Raw genomic sequence first — 17,640 nt, 5'->3', positions numbered from 1 at the left:
TGGCTAACTAATAGGGAAGAGAGCAGGGATAAGTGGGTCAGTTTCTGATTTAAAAGGCTTAACCACTGGAATGCTACAGGACAGTGGTAGGACCTCAAAACATTTACGAATGATTTAAATTAATAACTTGGATGAAAGAACAGACTGTATTGTAGCCAGATTTGTTGCTGATACAAAGATAGATAGGAAAGCAAGTTGTGATTCAGATACAGAGATTCTGCAAAGGGATATAGATAGATTAAATGGGTGGGCAAATATCTGGCAGATGGAATATAATGGTGAGGCTGCCCACTTTGGCAGAAAGAATAGAAAAGCAGAATATTATTTAAATGCAGAGAGACTGCAAAATGTTATGGTCCAGAATGACTTGGGTGTCCTTGTACATAAACCAAAAAAAGTTAGTATGCGGGTATAAGTAGTAATAAAGGCGGCAAATGGAATGTTAGCCTTTATTACAAGTGCGATGCAGTATAAAAGTAGGAAAGTTTTGCCACAACTGTACAGATCAGTGGTGAGATCACACCTGGAGTACTGTGTACAGTTTTGGTCACCTTACTTAAGGAAGGCTATATTTGCATTGGAAGCTGTTCAGAGAATATTCACCAGGCTGATTGCTGGGATGAAGGGGTTGTTTAATGAGGATAAGTTGAGCAGGCTGGACCTATACTCACTGGAGTTAAGAACAAGAGGTGAGTTTATTGAAACATACAAGATTAAGGGTGCTTGACAGAGTATATGCGAAGAGTATGTTTCCTCTTGTGTGGAATTCTAGAATGGGGGCACCATTTAAAACGGAGATGAGGAATTTCTTCTCAGTGGGTCGTTGGTGTTTGCTAGTCTCTTTGACAAAGAGCATTCAGACTGGGTCATTGAATATATTCAAGGCTGAGTTAGAAAGATTTTTGATTGACAGTGAGTCAAGAGCTATGGCCAACAATCAAGGAGGTAGAATTAAGGTAACAAACATATTAAACGGTGGCCATTTACATTGTATTTCAGAGAATTGGTCACTCAGCAGTTGGGAAGGGGGGGTTGTAGGAGGGTTTCTTTTATTTTTGTTTTGTGCTTCACAGGTTGGAAGGATGTGTTGGGCAGGGTGTTTGGTTGAGATTTTGTTTGTATCTTTTGTAATTTTGTACAAAATGCTGAAAATATAATAAAAATATTTCCAAATAAAATTAAAGACTTATTTTTTTGTAATTATATCAATACTGCACTGCATACCTTTTTCTCCTCTCTTCTTCCTGGTTCTGTCAATATGGTCTTTCAGCTGGATTCGAACTTGCCGTTCATTTGGCTGATCACGGATAAATGGATGTTTTAACAGGTGTTCAGTTGAAGGCCGTTGCATGTAATTCTTCACCAAACAACTCTCAATAAAACTAAAAAATTTCTTTGACCTGCAAATGTGTCGAAAAAAGATTTGCTGAAAGGCCAATAATGTGGAAATTAATTTCAGACAGAATTACTTAGAGTTACTCGCCATAGGAATCCTACAGCGAGTAACTCACCTCCTGACTCCCCAAAGCCTGTCCACCAATTATTGATTGATTGATTTATTGTCACATGTACCGAAGTACAGTTAAAAACATTTTTCTGCAGTTAAGGAAACGTACATAGTACGTACATAGTGAACAAAAAGAATAATCACCAGAGTACATTGACAGATAGTACATCGACAAACAGTGATTGGTTACAGTGTGGAACAAGGACCAAACAAAGCAAATGCATGAGCAAGAGCTGCACAGGGCATCGTGAATAGTGTTCTTACAGGGAACAGATCAGTCTGAGGGAGAATCGTTGAGGAGTCTAGTAGCTGTGGGGAAGAAGCTGTTCCTATGTCTGGATGTGCGGATCTTCAGACTTCTGCCTAATGGGAGGGTCTGGAAAAGGACAAAGCTTGGGCGGGAAGGGTCTCTGACAATGCTGTCTGCCTTACTGAGACAGCAGGAGGTGCAGAATCAATGGGAGGATGCCAAACTTGTGTGATGCATTGGGCGGAGTTCACCGCATTCTACAAGGCATAAGTCAGGAATGTAATGGAATACTCTCGCCTTGCCTGGATGAGTGCAGCACCAACAACATTCAAGAAACTCCACACCATCCAGGACAAAGCAGTCCGCATGATTGCTCCCCCTTCCACATATTCAAACCCTCCACCACCAACAAACAGTGGCAGCCATATGTGCCATCTACAAGATGCACCGCAGTAACTCACCAAAGTTCCTCAGACAGCACCTTCCAAACGCACCACCACTACCATCTACAAGGACAAGAACAGCAGATACCTGGGAACCCCACCACCTGGAGGTTCCCTTCCAAGTCACTCACCTCCCTGACTTGGAAATATATCGCTGTTCCTTCAATTTTGCTGGGGTAACATCCTGGAACTCTCTCTCTAATAGCACAGTGGGTGTACCTATATCTCAAGGACTGCAGCAGTTCAAGAAGGCAACTTATCACCATCCTCTGAAGGGCACCTAGGCATGGGCAATAAATGCTGAAGCCCACATCCCTCAAATGAATTTAAAAAATTAAATAAATAAATATCCATTTGCTAATTTTATCTGGGTTTTTCTAAATTTGCATAAAGAGCATTAGAGCTGACTTTTTTTGGAGTGCTTAAACAAACTTTGGCATTCCATTTCAACTTAAAAACAGTTTATACCTGCATGAGTATTTACTTCATCTACAAAGAAGCTTCACTTCGATCAAATTCAGCATTTAATATTCATACTGAAAAATTAGACATATTACTGAAGATTTTTATCTGGTACACATCAGGAAAAATGCAAGAATGCCAAATTTCTTTAAAAAAAATTTTCTAAGTAGGGGGCAATTTAACGTGGCCAATCCACCTATCTTGAACATCTTTTGGTTGTGGCAGTGAGACCCATGCAGACACTGGGATAATGTGCAAACTCCACACGGACAGTGACCCGGGGCCGGGATTGAACCCTGGTCCTCAACACCATGAGGCAGCAGTGCTAACCACTGTGCTCACCCCAAAAATACCAAATTTCAAACGGTCACAACAATTTTTAACTACAGGAGAAAAAGGGAACTGATTGGTTTACAGGCCAACCCTGATTGGCCAAAGCAATGGGGAACTATTGGCCCCCAAGCCTCTGGGTAATTCAAAAAGTCACGAGGTTGAACAGAGACCTTTTGTTTGCAGAGAACAAGTGCCTTGTGTATGAAGGTATGCCACTTTGAGCAAACGTGAATGAGCCACGTTATGAGCTCAAGTGAGCATCTTAAATTGGAGCCCAAACCTCTTACCCTCAGATTATTTCTGATACGTAGATGATAGTCATGAATGTTGGCGTATGTAAGCATTTTCTTGCACATCTTAAGTACTCCATCCTGTGCTCAAATTCATTTCTGAGAGTGGACCAGTGTAACACACTTCTTTTCCTTAGCATGGTAGTTTAGATTCCACTATGTTTTACCGCAAGCCTACCTTCACATATTGCTCCTCATACTTTAAGATGGGGGGGGGGGGTTCTTTTTAAGTATGTTTATTAAAGCTTTACATAATAACAAACAAACAACCAAAACACAAGAATGCAAAAATTACAAACAAAAAGAAAAAAAATTAATAGACTTAAACACTATACCTAAAACTCCAAACAGCTGACGGTATCAAAATCCTTAAAAAGGGAAATAAATGGCTGCCATTTCAAGTAGAACCTACTCACTGAATGCCTGATGACAAATTTAATTTTCTCCAAGTGTAAGGAGGACATAAAGTCCCCCAACCAGCCAGAAGAACTGGGCAGAAGGGAAGATCTCCAACTAGAAAAGTCAATATAAATGACAGAATTCTATAGGAGCTGGAGGAGCAGAGGAATCTAGGTGTATATGGGTACAAATCATTGCTGTAGGCAGGGCAGGTTGAGAAAGTATACAGAGTTCTCAGCTTTTAAACAGGAACAGAGTACATAAATTGAGGTTATGATAAATCTTCAGAAAAATTGGTTCGGCCTCAACTGGAAGATTGGGCACCACACTTGAAGAAGGATGCGGAAAAGATTTACAATAATAGTTTGGATAGATTTAAGAGCATGTTCTCCTTAAAGAGAATGTTGGGGACTTCTGGTGGCGGCATGTAGAAGGAGGTCGTGCATTGGGTGATTCCTGCTCGAAGCTTGATTTTTAGAATTCAACAATGCCCGGTCCCAGGGCCAATTTTTGCTTAAATAAGTGCAGGAAGACATAAGGAATAAAGATATCCAAAACCCAAAGGAAAGCTGCCGTGAAGAAGGGGCGAATGAAGGTTCGCCGTTGAGTGGAAGGGTAAACTCGGCAACTGGAAGGATGGCGGAGGCCGGATTGCTGGGCGGGGCCGCACTGTTCACGGCAGAAAAGATGACCGAGGTGATGGTGTGGAACTTGAAAAACAGTTCGCAAAGCACATGGAGGTGATGAGGAAGGAGATGATGGCAGCATTGAAGGTGCTGGTGGAGGAGGCGATTGCCCCGGTGAAGGCGGCGGTGTCGAGGATATCTTTCCAAAGTGGAGGACCTGGAAAACAGATCTAGGTGACAAAATCGGAGGTTCATGGGCCTGCCCGCCGACGGAGTATTTTGTCAAGATGTTGGCGGAGCTGTTTGGTGAGGGGAAAGGTCCCTCACGGTAAGAACTGGATCGGGCTCACAGGGCGTAGAGGCCTAAACCAAAGGCAAATGAGCCGCCAAGAGCAGTGATTATTTGTTTCCGTAGGTACCGCGTGAAGGTGAAGGTCCTGTGTTGGCAAAGCAGAAGCAGGTGGTGCAGCGGGCTGGAGCTGGTATACGTATATACGAGGACTTTACTGTGGAGTTGGCGAGGAGGCGGGCTGCCTTCGGCTGAGTGAAGATGGCACTGTATAACAGCAGTGTGCTGTTCGGCATAGTGTACCCAGCTAAGTTGAGGGCAACCTACAATGCCAGAGACTTTTATTTCGAGACAGTGGAAGTGGCGGTGGCGTTTGTGAAGGCAGAATGACTGGGTCAGAAGAGAGAAATGGGACTGAGGATTGGTCTTGGACTGAGGGTAATGGGGTGGAGGAGTGAATGTAGCTCTATTTTTCACTGCATGTTGTTATATGTGCTAAACGAGTTGAACTTGCCTATTTGGACAAGGTAAGAGTTGGGATTTTCTTTTGCAATGATAGTTCTTTGGGGTTTATGTGGTTACATTGGTGTTCAGTGTTGAAGGGGGTTTCTTGATTTTCCGTGGGGGGGGGGGGGGGAGGCTTGGGCAGGGGCCTCTGTCTTTGGTCACACTGTTTACGGATTGATTGTTAATTTGTTTTTTTTAAACCGTGTATGTACGGGTGGATGTTTAGGTCTGCATATTGAGCGGGGAGAGGCAGTTTGTATGTGGGGTTTGTTACTGTATTTGTTTTTGTTTGTTTTTTCTTGGATGTTTATTGATGAAAATGTTGAAAATGAGGAGAATAGAAAGGTTAAAAGTAAGAAAATGTTGAGGTGTACTGAACGAGGTCTGTCTTGAGGGAGAAACTGTCCCCAATGGCAGAAGGCCAAGAACCAGTGGACACTGATTTAAGGCAAATGGCAAAAGAATGAAAGGCAACATGAGAAAAAAAACATTTTTACATAGCTGTGGTTAGGATCCAAATCCAAGAGTGTGGTGACGTAGATGTAACCATGAATTTCAAAAAGGAATTCAGTAATTATCTGAAAAGAAAAAAAATTGCAGGGCTATGGGACAAGGGTAATGGACTAGCTGAGTTGCTCTTGCAGAGAGCCATTGCAGACATGTTCAGCCAAATGGCCACCTTGTGTGCTGCAAACATTGTGATTAGCGTATAGGTCAAGAGTACTGAGGCAATCAAGTGGTTGCGAATTGCTAATCCATTGGGTCAAGAAAGCAAGTATGCAAGCCCTACCTTCGTCAGAGGTTATTTGCTGATAACATTTTTGAATGTGAGCCATCAGAAAACCTATCCGTTCACAGAATTGCCTTGTGTTTTGTTCAATTAACTATATCTCACCTCGGCTAATATAGTGAAGAACGGAACTCCTGATAATTAGCTAATTTGGATTTCCTGAAAACTTGTGACATGGTCAAAAGCATTAAAATCCATGAGTGAGGAGTTAACGTAGGATTTAGATCAATATCCAAATGGAGAGTTGGGGGAAATTGAAGGGACCAATCTGATAGTTGCAGAGGTTGATGCATGGAATGCTACTGATTCTCACAAACATAAATTATTCAATCATCAAACTTAGAATTTTTAAAAATTCATCCATGGGGTGTGAACATTGCTTGCCAGGCAGCAATAACTGCCCACCCCCAATTGTCACGGAGGTGGTGATGGTGAGCCACCTTCTTGGCCCCCTGTAGCCCATGTGTTGTAGGTACATTCACAGTGCAGTTAAGAACAGAGATCACTCAGGTTTTTAATCCAGCGACAGCGATGGATGGTGACTGTTCTAAGTCAGGGTGGTCTTGCAAATTGGTCAAATTTGCAGCAACACAAATATAGGAACAGAGTAAACAATTTATAGTATTTAGCCCAATTATATATTTATGGGTTGTGAAAGGAAAAGTTAATTTAAGACTGATAAATTCAAATTTTGCATGTGAAAAAGAGCCTTTTAAATGAAAAGAGCAGAATTAACTTTCAACACTATCTTCTTTCATAATAAATATTCATTTCATGAAAGCATTACGATCCCAAGCCAGACCCCAACAGTGGCTAGGATACTGGACTGAAAGCCCAATATTTTAGTTTATTTGTAAGACAATGTGGAAAGAATGATTCGCTCCAGGAGTGATTGCATGAAGAAATAGGGCTTTGTTATTTTTTATTTTTTTTAAAATGTATTATGAATGCAATATTAACTATTTTAACTTCACACCTGAAAACAACAGTTACCCCTTAAACACTGCTACTCAAATTCTCATTAAACATGAAAAGAAACACATAGCTCTCAATCTATCTTAAAACCAATATGCAATAGAGTAATACTTGCTTTATAAAACAGATTTGGCTCTTGACAGAACCCCTCCAGACTCTGGCTGAATATCTTCAAAAAGTTGGTTCCCTGCCGTGTTTCAGCTTCATCCTTGTCCCCAGACAAGACTGCTCTGCTATAAATATTCATTAATGACTATCCTACTGTGAGAGAATTGTGGACTCGGTGTCAGACAGATCAGACTTCACCTCTTCTCTCTCCAAAGCCTTCGCCAAAACTTACCCTCTGCATTCCTCGACTCCACCCAGCAATGACCTCATCTGACCAAGCTAAAAAAACAAAATTAACTATGCAGACTGAAAGTACACCAACTCTCCAGGGACGTTACCCAGTCAAACCATAGTGCATCAACTCAGACTGAAGAACCAAAATCCTTTTGGTCACTTTCACATTCTGGCTCCTAGCAGCTCCCAGGCCTTTATAAAATCCTTTTTAAAAACATGTCCACTACAGTCAAACACACTATAATCCCCAAGCTTTGAACCCTTAAATTGTCCTAATATTTAGACGCCAATATTCCTAAAACAAAAAATCCTCCATTCGTCACAAAAGGTTCTGTGAAAGATAAATTTATCATGGCAAATGCCAACTTATTGTGTAAGATTTTCCCCAAGAGCAGTACCGAATTGTGTGGTGATGTTACTGGAAACCTTTATGGATTAGAAAATCTAGAACGGCTGTTGCCATCAAAATGGGTTTTATCTCCTAAGTTTATTTAATCCAATATCTTCCAGGAAATATTTGTATATTGCTATTAACCTTGTAAAGGTGTTCTTGTATCTGTAAATATTTTTCCTTTTTCACTTTATTTTAATAACTCTTTAAATTTTCTATTTAAGCACATCACAAGTGGTCTGGAGTTTACTTAACTTGATTTCAGGTAACTTCTCATACTACACAAAATTGCAAACCAGATAAATTAAAAGAACCTTACACTTGGAAACAGAATGGACAAAACGATTGGTGGAGGAGCACTGGATTGGAATGAAAAGAAATCTCCTTTTACTATGTCGTAAAAATTAAACAACCGCTACCTAAATGTAAATGAGGTTGTTTGAATTCAAGTTCTACCGGTCATGAATTAATCAAGCCAGTCTTTTGCACTATTGCTGATCTCACTCTCATTCACAACAGCCTTTCATCTGCAGTTTGAAAATATAATTTAACCATCTGCGACAAATTATCAATCGGTGCTGAAAAGTTAAAGAACTGAATTAAGCAATTAACTTGCTTGAACTTTATCCACTGACACAAGTGTACTAACCATTTCTTAGACTTCAGCCGTGGGGGTGGATTCCTAGGAATGAGGAAGAGTGCTCTCATTGGGTGCATGTCACAGAGGGCTAAAAGTAGAAATGCAAAGATCAGTTGTATAAACTATAATACTTCAAAGAAACATAAATTAGCCAAAGCAAAATTATAATTCATGATTCACTTCATGATACTTAAATCATTTGAGGTTCATCTGTTCATTCTCCATCCACTCATCTTTCCTCTAACCTACCATGCAAGTCAAATATATGCATAGATTTTAGCCCAGAAGTTAAAATGAAAATACGACTGGGATTCTCCATTCGGGAGTCTCAGTTCATCCGCTAGCGGAGAATCGGGATTGGGGTCCGCTGGCTTTGGGAGCGTGGCCTGGGTGCGAGTCGCACTCCTTAACCATGCAAATCGCCAGATTCCATCAGAATCCCGTTATCGGACCACCACTTTGAGCAGACAACCCAAGCATCAACCCAATCCTGAGGTCTGGCAGCAAGCCCCCTTCCCCCCACAATGCTAATCTTGCCCCCCACCCCCCAAACCACAGGAATAATGGGCTTCAAATCACTTGACAGCCTTTGAAATGTAAAACTCCCATTCAATTGCACTGAGAAATGCCGTTCACTAGCGGGTAGTGTGCTGCTGCCGACAATGGGGGATCGCAAGATGACGCTCCTGCTGCTCGTCGCCAAATCGGTTTTTCGGGGGATTTTTCTTTTGCAATGATGGCTCATAGGGTTATCATAGAATTTACAGTGCAGAAGGTTCTTTGGGGTTTGTATGTTTACACTGGGATTGTGTGTTGAAGGGGATTTCTTTGTTTTCCTGCGAAGGGTGGGGCTGGGGGGGGGGGGGGGGGGGGGGGGGGATGAGGCCTGGGCAGGGACCCACACTGGTTAGTTAAAGCTGGCAAGTGAACAGCAGTGTAGTAGGGGCAGAGCCTGGCAGAAAAGGTTTTGATGGGCCTCAGAAGTGTGAAAAGTTGGGGGGAGGGGACAGATACTGGGTGAGGTATTTTCGAGAGGAAGTGGATGGGAGGATTCTGGGAGATGGGGGGAGCTCGAAGGCAACAATGGGATGGGGCGGCCAAGCTCAGTGGAAAGGGCCTGGAATTATGAGGATGGTGGATAGGAGGGAGGGGGGGGGGGGGGGGGTGTTGAGAGATCCCCGGTTAGGATAGTGTGGTGGTATGTATTGGGGGCATTAAGGTACCCCGTGATGCCGAGGGGCTATTGGTGGATACACACTGGGTCCCGATTGCATCAGCCGCCTGCTGGCACCACCCAATAAGGCGGAGTGTAAGAGGCCGGGTTCTCCCAGCAGCCGCATTCTGTAACTCTGCTGCTGGGGAACAAGTCTGCGTAATAAAGCCATCGTTCGACTCCCTCTCATCTCGTCTCGTGAGTGATTGATTGTGCTACAATTTATTACGCAAACTTTTAAGGACATGGAGCTCCGAATCATTCCAGAGTGTCTGCGAATCAGCCCCCACGCGGAAAACTCAGCGGCCACTTTTAAACATTGGTTAGCGTGTTTTCAGGGATACCTTCGAACGGCCCCCGGCATACGTACAGAAGACCTGAAAATGCAGGTCCTGCATGCCAGGGTAAGCCCTAAAATCTACACACTCAGAGGATGCGGACGATTTCCCGGCGGCGATCGCCATGCTGAAAGGAATCTACATTTGGCCCGTCAACCAACGCACGAGACGGCAAATCCCCAGGGAATCGCTGGACGAATTCTACAGTGCGCTGTTAATACTGGGGAGAAACTGCAACTGCCCATCGGTTTCGGCTAACGAACACACAGAGCTACTGGTCAGAGATGCATTCGTGGCAGGTATGCTTTCATCCCAAATTCGCCAGCGATTGCTGGAAAGAGACACACTGGGCCTCAAAGACGCACGGGCCCTCGCGGCCTCGTTTGATGTGGCATCGCAGAACGCCCGTGCCTACGCCCCCGACCGCGCGGCAGCCCCTTGGGCACCGTGAACCCCCCCGCGACCAAACCCACGGGATCCCCCGCAGGCCTGCGCTGCCAGAACAGCAGATCACCCGGGGGGGGGGGGCTGCTACTTTTGTGGGCAGGGGAAACACCCCCGAATGCGCTGCCCGGCCCGCTCGGCCCTCTGTAAAGGGTGCAGCAAAAAGGGGCACTTTTTAGCAGTGTGCCAGGCCTGGGGGGTAGCCGCAATCTCCGGGGGAGAACCCCAAACTCAACCCCCCCAGCGATCCATGTGCAGCCAATGGGCGCCGCCATCTTGGGTCCCGGACTCCATGCGGGAGGGATGGGCACCGCCATTTTGTGCTCCTCTGGCAACGTGCAATCAGTGGGCGGCGCCATCTTGTCCACCCCCGACCGTGTGCGACCTGTGGATGCCGCCATCTTGGCTGACGGCTAAGGACCCCGGGATGGACAGCCCCACGGGGCCTGAAGAAAATGCCCCGATGCAGCAACTACAACTGGCTTCTGTAACCCTGGACCAGTCGCGGCCTCGAACGCTCCAAACAACAACAACGACTGTATGTATAAACGGGTACGAGACGCCCTGCCTGATCGACTCTGGGAGCACGGAGAGTTTTATACACCCCGATACGGTAAGACGTTGTTCCCTTCCGATCCACCCGAATAATCAAAAAAAAGTTCTGGCGGCAGGGTCCCATTCGGTAGAGATAAAAGGGTTCTGCATCGCGAACCTCACGGTGCAGGGGAGGGAGTTCGAGAACTACTGGCTTTACATCCTTCCCTACCTCTGCGCTGCCACACTCCTGGGATTGGATTTTCAGTGTAACCTCCAGAGTTTAACGTTTAAATTCGGCGGCCTTATACCCCCCTCACGATCTGCAGCCTCGCGACCCTCAAGGTCGATCCGCCTTCCCTGTTCGCGAACCTCACCCCGGATTGCAAACCAGTCGCCACTAGGAGCAGATGGTACAGCGCCCAGGACCGATCTTTTACCCGGTTAGAAGTCCATTGGCTGCTGAGGGAAGGCATAATCCTGGCCAGCAATAGTCCCTGGAGAGCTCAGGTGGTAGTTGTAAAGACCGGAGAGAAGCAGAGGATGGTCGTCGACTATAGTCAAACCATCAATAGGTACACGCAGCTGGATGCGTACCCTCTCCCCCGCATATCCGACATGGTCAACCGGATTGCACAGTACAAGGTCTTTTCCATGGTGGACCTCAAGTCCGCCTATCACGAGCTCCCCATCCGCTCGGGCGACCACAAATACACGGCTTTTGAAGCAGATGGGCGGCTCTATCACTTTTTAATGGTTCCATTCGGCGTCACTAACGGGGTCTCGGTCTTCCAACGGGAGATGGACCGAATGGTTGACCAGTACGGTTTGCGGGCCACGTTCCCGTACCTCGACAACGTCACCATCTGCAGCCACGACCAGCAGGACCACGACGCCAACCTCCGCAAATTCCTCCAGACCGCGAACGCCCTGAAACTCACATACAACAGGGAGAAATGCATGTTTAGCACCAACCATCTAGCCATCCTCGGCTACGTAGTGCGAAATGGAGTGATAGGCCCAGACTCCGAAAGCATGCGCCCCCTCATGGAGTTCCCCCTCCCTCACTGCTCCAAAGCCCTGAAACGCTGCCTGGGCTTTTTCTCTTATTACGGCCAGTGGGTCCCCAACTATGCGGACAAGGCCCGTCCGCTAATCCAATCCACGGTTTTTCCCCAGTCGACAGAGGCCCGCCAGGCCTTCAGCAGCATCAAAGCGGATATCGCAAAGGCCACGATGCACGCGATCGACGAGTCCCTCCCCTTCCAAATCGAGAGCGATGCATCTGATGTAGCTCTGGCGGCAACCCTCAACCAAGCGGGCAGACCCGTGGCCTTCTTCTCACGGACCCTCCATGCTTCACAAATCCGCCACTCCTCAGTGGAAAAGGAAGCCCAGGCCATAGTGGAAGCTGTGCGGCATTGGAGGCATTACCTGGCCGGTAAGAGATTCACTCCCCTCACTGACCAACGGTTGGTTGCCTTCATGTTCGATAGTGCACAGCGGGGCAAGATCAAGAACAACAAGATCTTGCGGTGGAGGATCGAACTCTCCACCTATAACTGTGAGATCTTGTATCGTCCCAGAAAGCTGAATGAGCCTTCCGATGCCCTATCCCGCGGCACATGTGCCAACACACAAGTGGACCGCCTCCGAACCCTCCACGAGGACCTCTGCCACCCGGGGGTCACTTGGTTCTATCACTTCGTAAAGACCCGCAACCTGCCCTACTCCATCGAGGAGGTCAGGACCGCCACCAGGAACTGCCAGATCTGCGCGGAGTGCAAGCCGCATTTCTACCGGCCAGATAAAGCGCACCTGATAAAGGCTTCCCGTCCCTTTGAACGCCTCAGTCTGGACTTCAAAGGCCCCCTCCCCTCCACCGATCGAAACACGTACTTCCTGAACGTGATTGACTAATATTCCTGGTTCCCATTCACCATCCCCTGTCCCGACATGATCGCGGCCACGGTCATTAGAGCGCTCGGCACCATCTTTACACTGTTCGGTTTTCCCGCCTACATACATAGCGATAGGGGGTCCTCCTTCATGAGCGACGAACTGAGTAAATTCCTGCTCAGCAAGGGCATCGCCTCGAGCAGGACGACCAGTTACAACCCCCGGGGGAACGGTCAGGTAGAGAGGGAGAACGGAACGGTCTGGAAGACCGTCCTGCTGGCCGTACGGTCCAGAAGTCTCCCAGTTTCCCGCTGGCAGGAAGTCCTCCCGGACACCCTCCACTCCATCCGGTCGCTGCGGTGTACAACAACGAATCAAACACCTCATGAACGCCTCCTTGTCTTCCCTAGGAAGTCCTCCTCCGGATCGTCACTTCCGACCTGGCTGGCAGCCCCGGGACCCATCCTGCTCTGAAAGCATGTGCGGACGCACAAATCGGACCCGTTGGTCGAGAGGGTTCATCTCCTCCACGCGAACCCTCAATACGCCTACGTGGCGTACCCCAACGGCTGACAGGACACGGTCTCCCTGCGGGACCTGGCACCCGCTGGAGCTCCCCCTCCCCCCCCCCAACACCAGTGACCCCCTCTGGAGCCACACACACACCCCCAACACCAATCACCCCCTCCCTCCCACCGGCGCACCCTACAGCTGCCCCCTTCCCGGGTGGATCGGTCCTTCCCCCGGCCCCAAATAGGGGTATTGGAGCGGAAAGAGGCATTGCGACGCTCCCAGAAACGACGGGGCCCGAACCAGCGCCGGCATCACCACCGGGGCTAAGACGATCGGCGAGGACGACGAGGGCAGCCATTCGACTCATTGAATCAGTATAGTAAAGCAAGAAATGCCTCTGCAAATAAGTTTTTGGGGTTGCCCAGTAAAAGCAGCATTGTAAGTAGTACTAGTAGTTGATATCGGAGCATAGCCGCCGTGTTAGCGTCATCCTAGGTACCGACTTTGGGAACCCCTACCACCATACGGTCCACTACCCTGCCGGGTTCTTTTTTAACAAGGGATAAATGTGGTGGTATGTATTAGGGGTATTAAGGTACCCTGTGATGCAGAGGCGCTATTGGTGGATACTGGGTCCCGATTGGATCAGCCGCCTGCTGGCTCCACCCAGTAAGGTGGAGTGTAAGAGCCCGGGTTCTCCCAGCAGCCGCATTCTGTAACTGTGCTGCTGGGGAACAAGTCTGCGTAATAAAGCCATACTTGAATTTCTTCGACTTTCGGGAAGGTGAAGCCTCAGCTGAAGGGGTTGTTTATTACGCACTTGGTTGCCATTGAACATCGAGGGGGGGGTTGGTGGTATTGTTGTCTGGTTCCACTTTTTACGGATTGATTGTTAATTTGTGTTTTTTTACCTGGAATGTACAGGTGGATATTTTGATCTGTACATTGAGCAGGGGGTGGTTTGCGTGTGGATGATTGCTCTTGTATTTATTTCTGTTTGTTTTTCGTTTGGTTGTTTATTGATGAACATTTTGAAAATGTGGAGAATATAAAGATTTTTTTTTAAACTCTCCTCTTCCAGATTACCAGCATCCGCTGTATTTTGCTTTTATTTATTTTTTTAAATGTTTTAATTAAAGATTTTAATTCATACAAAGTAAAATAAACAATTCTGCACAGACCAGATACAATTTGCAATAGCATTGGAAGTAGCAGCCAAAACAACTCCGAAACGCCCTACCCCCTTTTTTGTTATATTGAAATGTTTTTATTGAAGTTTTTACATATTGTATGTTATGCAAGCAATAAGGGTAACTGTGCCGATTTCACTGTACATATCAATTTCCTTTTTGTGTCTGTGTCTCTCTTTCTCTCTCTCTCTTCCCCCGCCCCTCATTGTTTGAGGGCCCTACCCTGGGCCCTTCATGGTAGTTATTCATTATTTGCAATGGGCAGTGCCCTCCCTTCCCCGCTTCCCCTTTTGTTGTTGGGGAATCCCCCCCCCCACCTCGCCGGGGGTTCCCTTTCCAGAGTGTATTTTGCTTCTATTAATACTTTATTGATCTGCACCAAAGAGAAGAAATTATGTGCATGTGCAATGAATCGCATAAAACACTCTTACAATATCACAGTGACTACTGGGCAGACCAGTGCTGGAGGGTATTCAATCCTCAATTTTAACAGATATCCCTTTGGTCTAGTGTCATGCTTTACTTTTGAGTAAGATGGTCAGATTTATCTTATATGTGCTCTTTAGTATCTTACATAATGCAATGATGTCCACTTGTGAATAACCTCCTTCAAGACTGTGGATCTCTTTCTGACACCTTTCCTTATAACTTAATCAATTGCTGTGATTCAGACTAATTATTGGCCCTTTCATACACCAGTTTAAATGTCCTCCTTATAATCGAGGTGATCAAAACTACTTAAGCTTTCAACTAAGGTGTGGTCTGTACAATTTTAAAGTAAAATTTTGTTATTTTACTTAATTGACCTATCAATATAACATTTTATTTGTTCTGTTTATGGCTGTAGCATGGTGAGTGGAGACTCTAGAGCTGATCTTAACACTCCAATCACTTTCCACTTCATTTTTTGGTATTTCCACGGGATCAGCTGTACCTACTTATTTGTGCGCCTCAGTCCATCACACCCCACACACAAAACCGCTCCCAGCAATCCTTCCTCAGTTTATCTGCAAATTTATTTTCAGTCTCATTCACAAAACAGTAAGCCCCAGCACTGATACCTGGAGCACACTCCACTGAGTACTTCCTCCTGTCTGCCACCCTGCCATCTGTCTCCTAACAAGCACCTGATGCCTCCTTTCCTTCAACCAATTCTTTATCCAAAACCATGCCTGGGATTTTCCAGCCCCGCCTGCAGCAGGCATTATTACGGGCGGAATGGGAAAATTCAGAAAGTGGCCAACTGCCGGGTTACTTTTGCCCGCTCTACAAATTTTCCCACCGCGCCCGTAATGATGCCCGAAAAATCTAAGCCCCAGGTTCCCCCCCCCCCACCCGAATTCCCACTATTTGTTTCAGGGGTTAATTTCAGGAGCAGTCTTTCATAAGGAACTCACCAGCACCTACTCAACATCAAGTAGGGTTGGACTATTTCCCATGAACAAACAGAAAAATGTTATATTAGAAAACTACAAGTTCTTTGTAATTTGTTCCATTATCTGACTAGTTTCTGAAGTTAGACTGATGCACTTGCCCAAATTAGATTTGCTCTACTTCTTGAAAAAGCTAGTTTTCTATCTAGTGGGACCTCTGCAGTATTCAGTGATTGATTCATTATCGGTAGCATTTAACAATCCCAATATTCTCTGCAAACTCTGGGGAGAGATGTCATTAGTCTCTGTAGATTTGTTCATATTGAGGCCTTTTATCCTGTCTGGAATCTCTGTTTGGCTATGTTGATGTCTGCATGTAAATCTGCATGTTTATTTCCATGAATGCATGACACAAGTTTAAGCCTTCAACTGAATACTTTAAGGTAGCAATCAGAGTGCTTTGACTGTTTTCTCTTCATCATCAGGTCATTTCTACTGTATTCTTTAAGCTTTTCATGTCTCAACAGGTTTTTGATTAGTCGTTCTTTCTCTCTGCCCGTCTGATCACATTTTTAAACATGCTTCCAGAACTTCTGTATTTTTCCTCACTGGAACATCCTATCCTTCAGGGTCAACTTTCTTTCCCTTGCTCAATCCCTCTCACCCTTTGTAGATCCATTCAGTAGTGTGGTTTATTGAGGATAACTGTATCTGAACAAAATTCTGAGGTTCAGTCCATATTGATCAACTTCATATTTCCCAGACTACCTCTGCCCTATTAAATAGACGTGACATTAATGCAACTATACACTGAGTTGGTCACGCTGCAACATTTGAAAAGAATTAGTACGAGTTTACCCCTCGCAGCCACTGAATCATTTCCTATATTTGATATAATCATTTAAATCAATTAGGAATGGAACACACTTCCATTTTATGCAAATAAGATCAATATTTGGTGCTCTGAGGCAAGTTGTATAGGCCAGCGAGACAGCGAATGTGCTGGTCCTACAATGTCTAACAATGTGCCTCAACTCCAACCTTACGCTGTCCTAGCCTGGCATCGGTTTGCCCATTTACAGCTGATTCGTGGAAAATCATCAGTTGTTTTGGGAGGCTCTGCAAATTCATTTAATTTAGTCTCAGCCCGAGGATGACAATTTCATCCCACCATTTTGACTGAATTTAAATCTTAGTCTCTCATGAATCATAGCTATTTAATCACACATTTGCCGACTTCAACATAACTTACACATTTTATCACATTACTTACGAGGTGCTCCTTCTGCCATTTCAATAGCTGTGATCCCCAATGACCACAAATCACTCTGCAAGAAAACAAGACATTAACAACTTATTCAGCTTTTAATTATGTAGTCACTCGGTGATTGCAGAAAGTGATTCCATTCTGCTAAACGTGAAATTATTAATAACCAAGAAAAATTGAAATTACAAATATAAATCAGGAGGTATATATAAATTGCATAAATATGCAAAACAGGTATTAAGCATAGGGTTTCCCTTAACATACAGGGAATACTACAATGATGCATACATTCATGGAATCTTACACTGACCTGGTAACTGGAGCAACTCACAAGCCACCAACCTAACAACTGTACCAAGAAATATTAACATCAAGGCCCTAACCAGGAACTCGTGTGTCCTAAGCATTATGGAGTGGTGTGATTTTATTAGTAGCATTCAAAATATTACAAATGCAAAACTCACCAGAAGAATACAAAAACAAAAGTGATTAAGACTTTTGAAGAGTCGTGTGGCCTAGGGATTTTTTGATTTCTATTTACTTCAAAGGTTTGTACATAAAGCATGAGAATGGTTGCAAGGTCTGTGGATAGCATCAAGTTAGAAGCATGACAAATTGTGAGAAA

At 45.3% G+C, this 17,640-nt stretch overlaps 1 protein-coding gene across 5 annotated transcripts in view; it reads right to left on the bottom strand.

Moving 5' to 3' along the window:
• LOC140391768 (mitogen-activated protein kinase kinase kinase kinase 4) overlaps positions 1-17,640 on the bottom strand; it is a 525,483-nt gene that overhangs the window by 165,437 nt on the left and 342,406 nt on the right. For all 5 annotated transcript variants that reach the window (XM_072476624.1, XM_072476619.1, XM_072476621.1 and 2 more), the window contains exons 8-10: positions 17,022-17,076; positions 8,254-8,332; positions 1,225-1,400 (exon numbers count right to left, since the gene is read on the bottom strand). In XM_072476624.1, the coding sequence (XP_072332725.1) occupies positions 1,225-1,400; positions 8,254-8,332; positions 17,022-17,076 (310 nt within the window). The remainder of the gene's footprint in view (positions 1-1,224; positions 1,401-8,253; positions 8,333-17,021; positions 17,077-17,640) is intronic.

This window comes from Scyliorhinus torazame, chromosome 15 (genome assembly GCF_047496885.1).
Source record: "Scyliorhinus torazame isolate Kashiwa2021f chromosome 15, sScyTor2.1, whole genome shotgun sequence".
NCBI lineage: Eukaryota > Metazoa > Chordata > Chondrichthyes > Carcharhiniformes > Scyliorhinidae > Scyliorhinus > Scyliorhinus torazame.
This window is presented reverse-complemented; position numbering and strand designations above follow the sequence as displayed.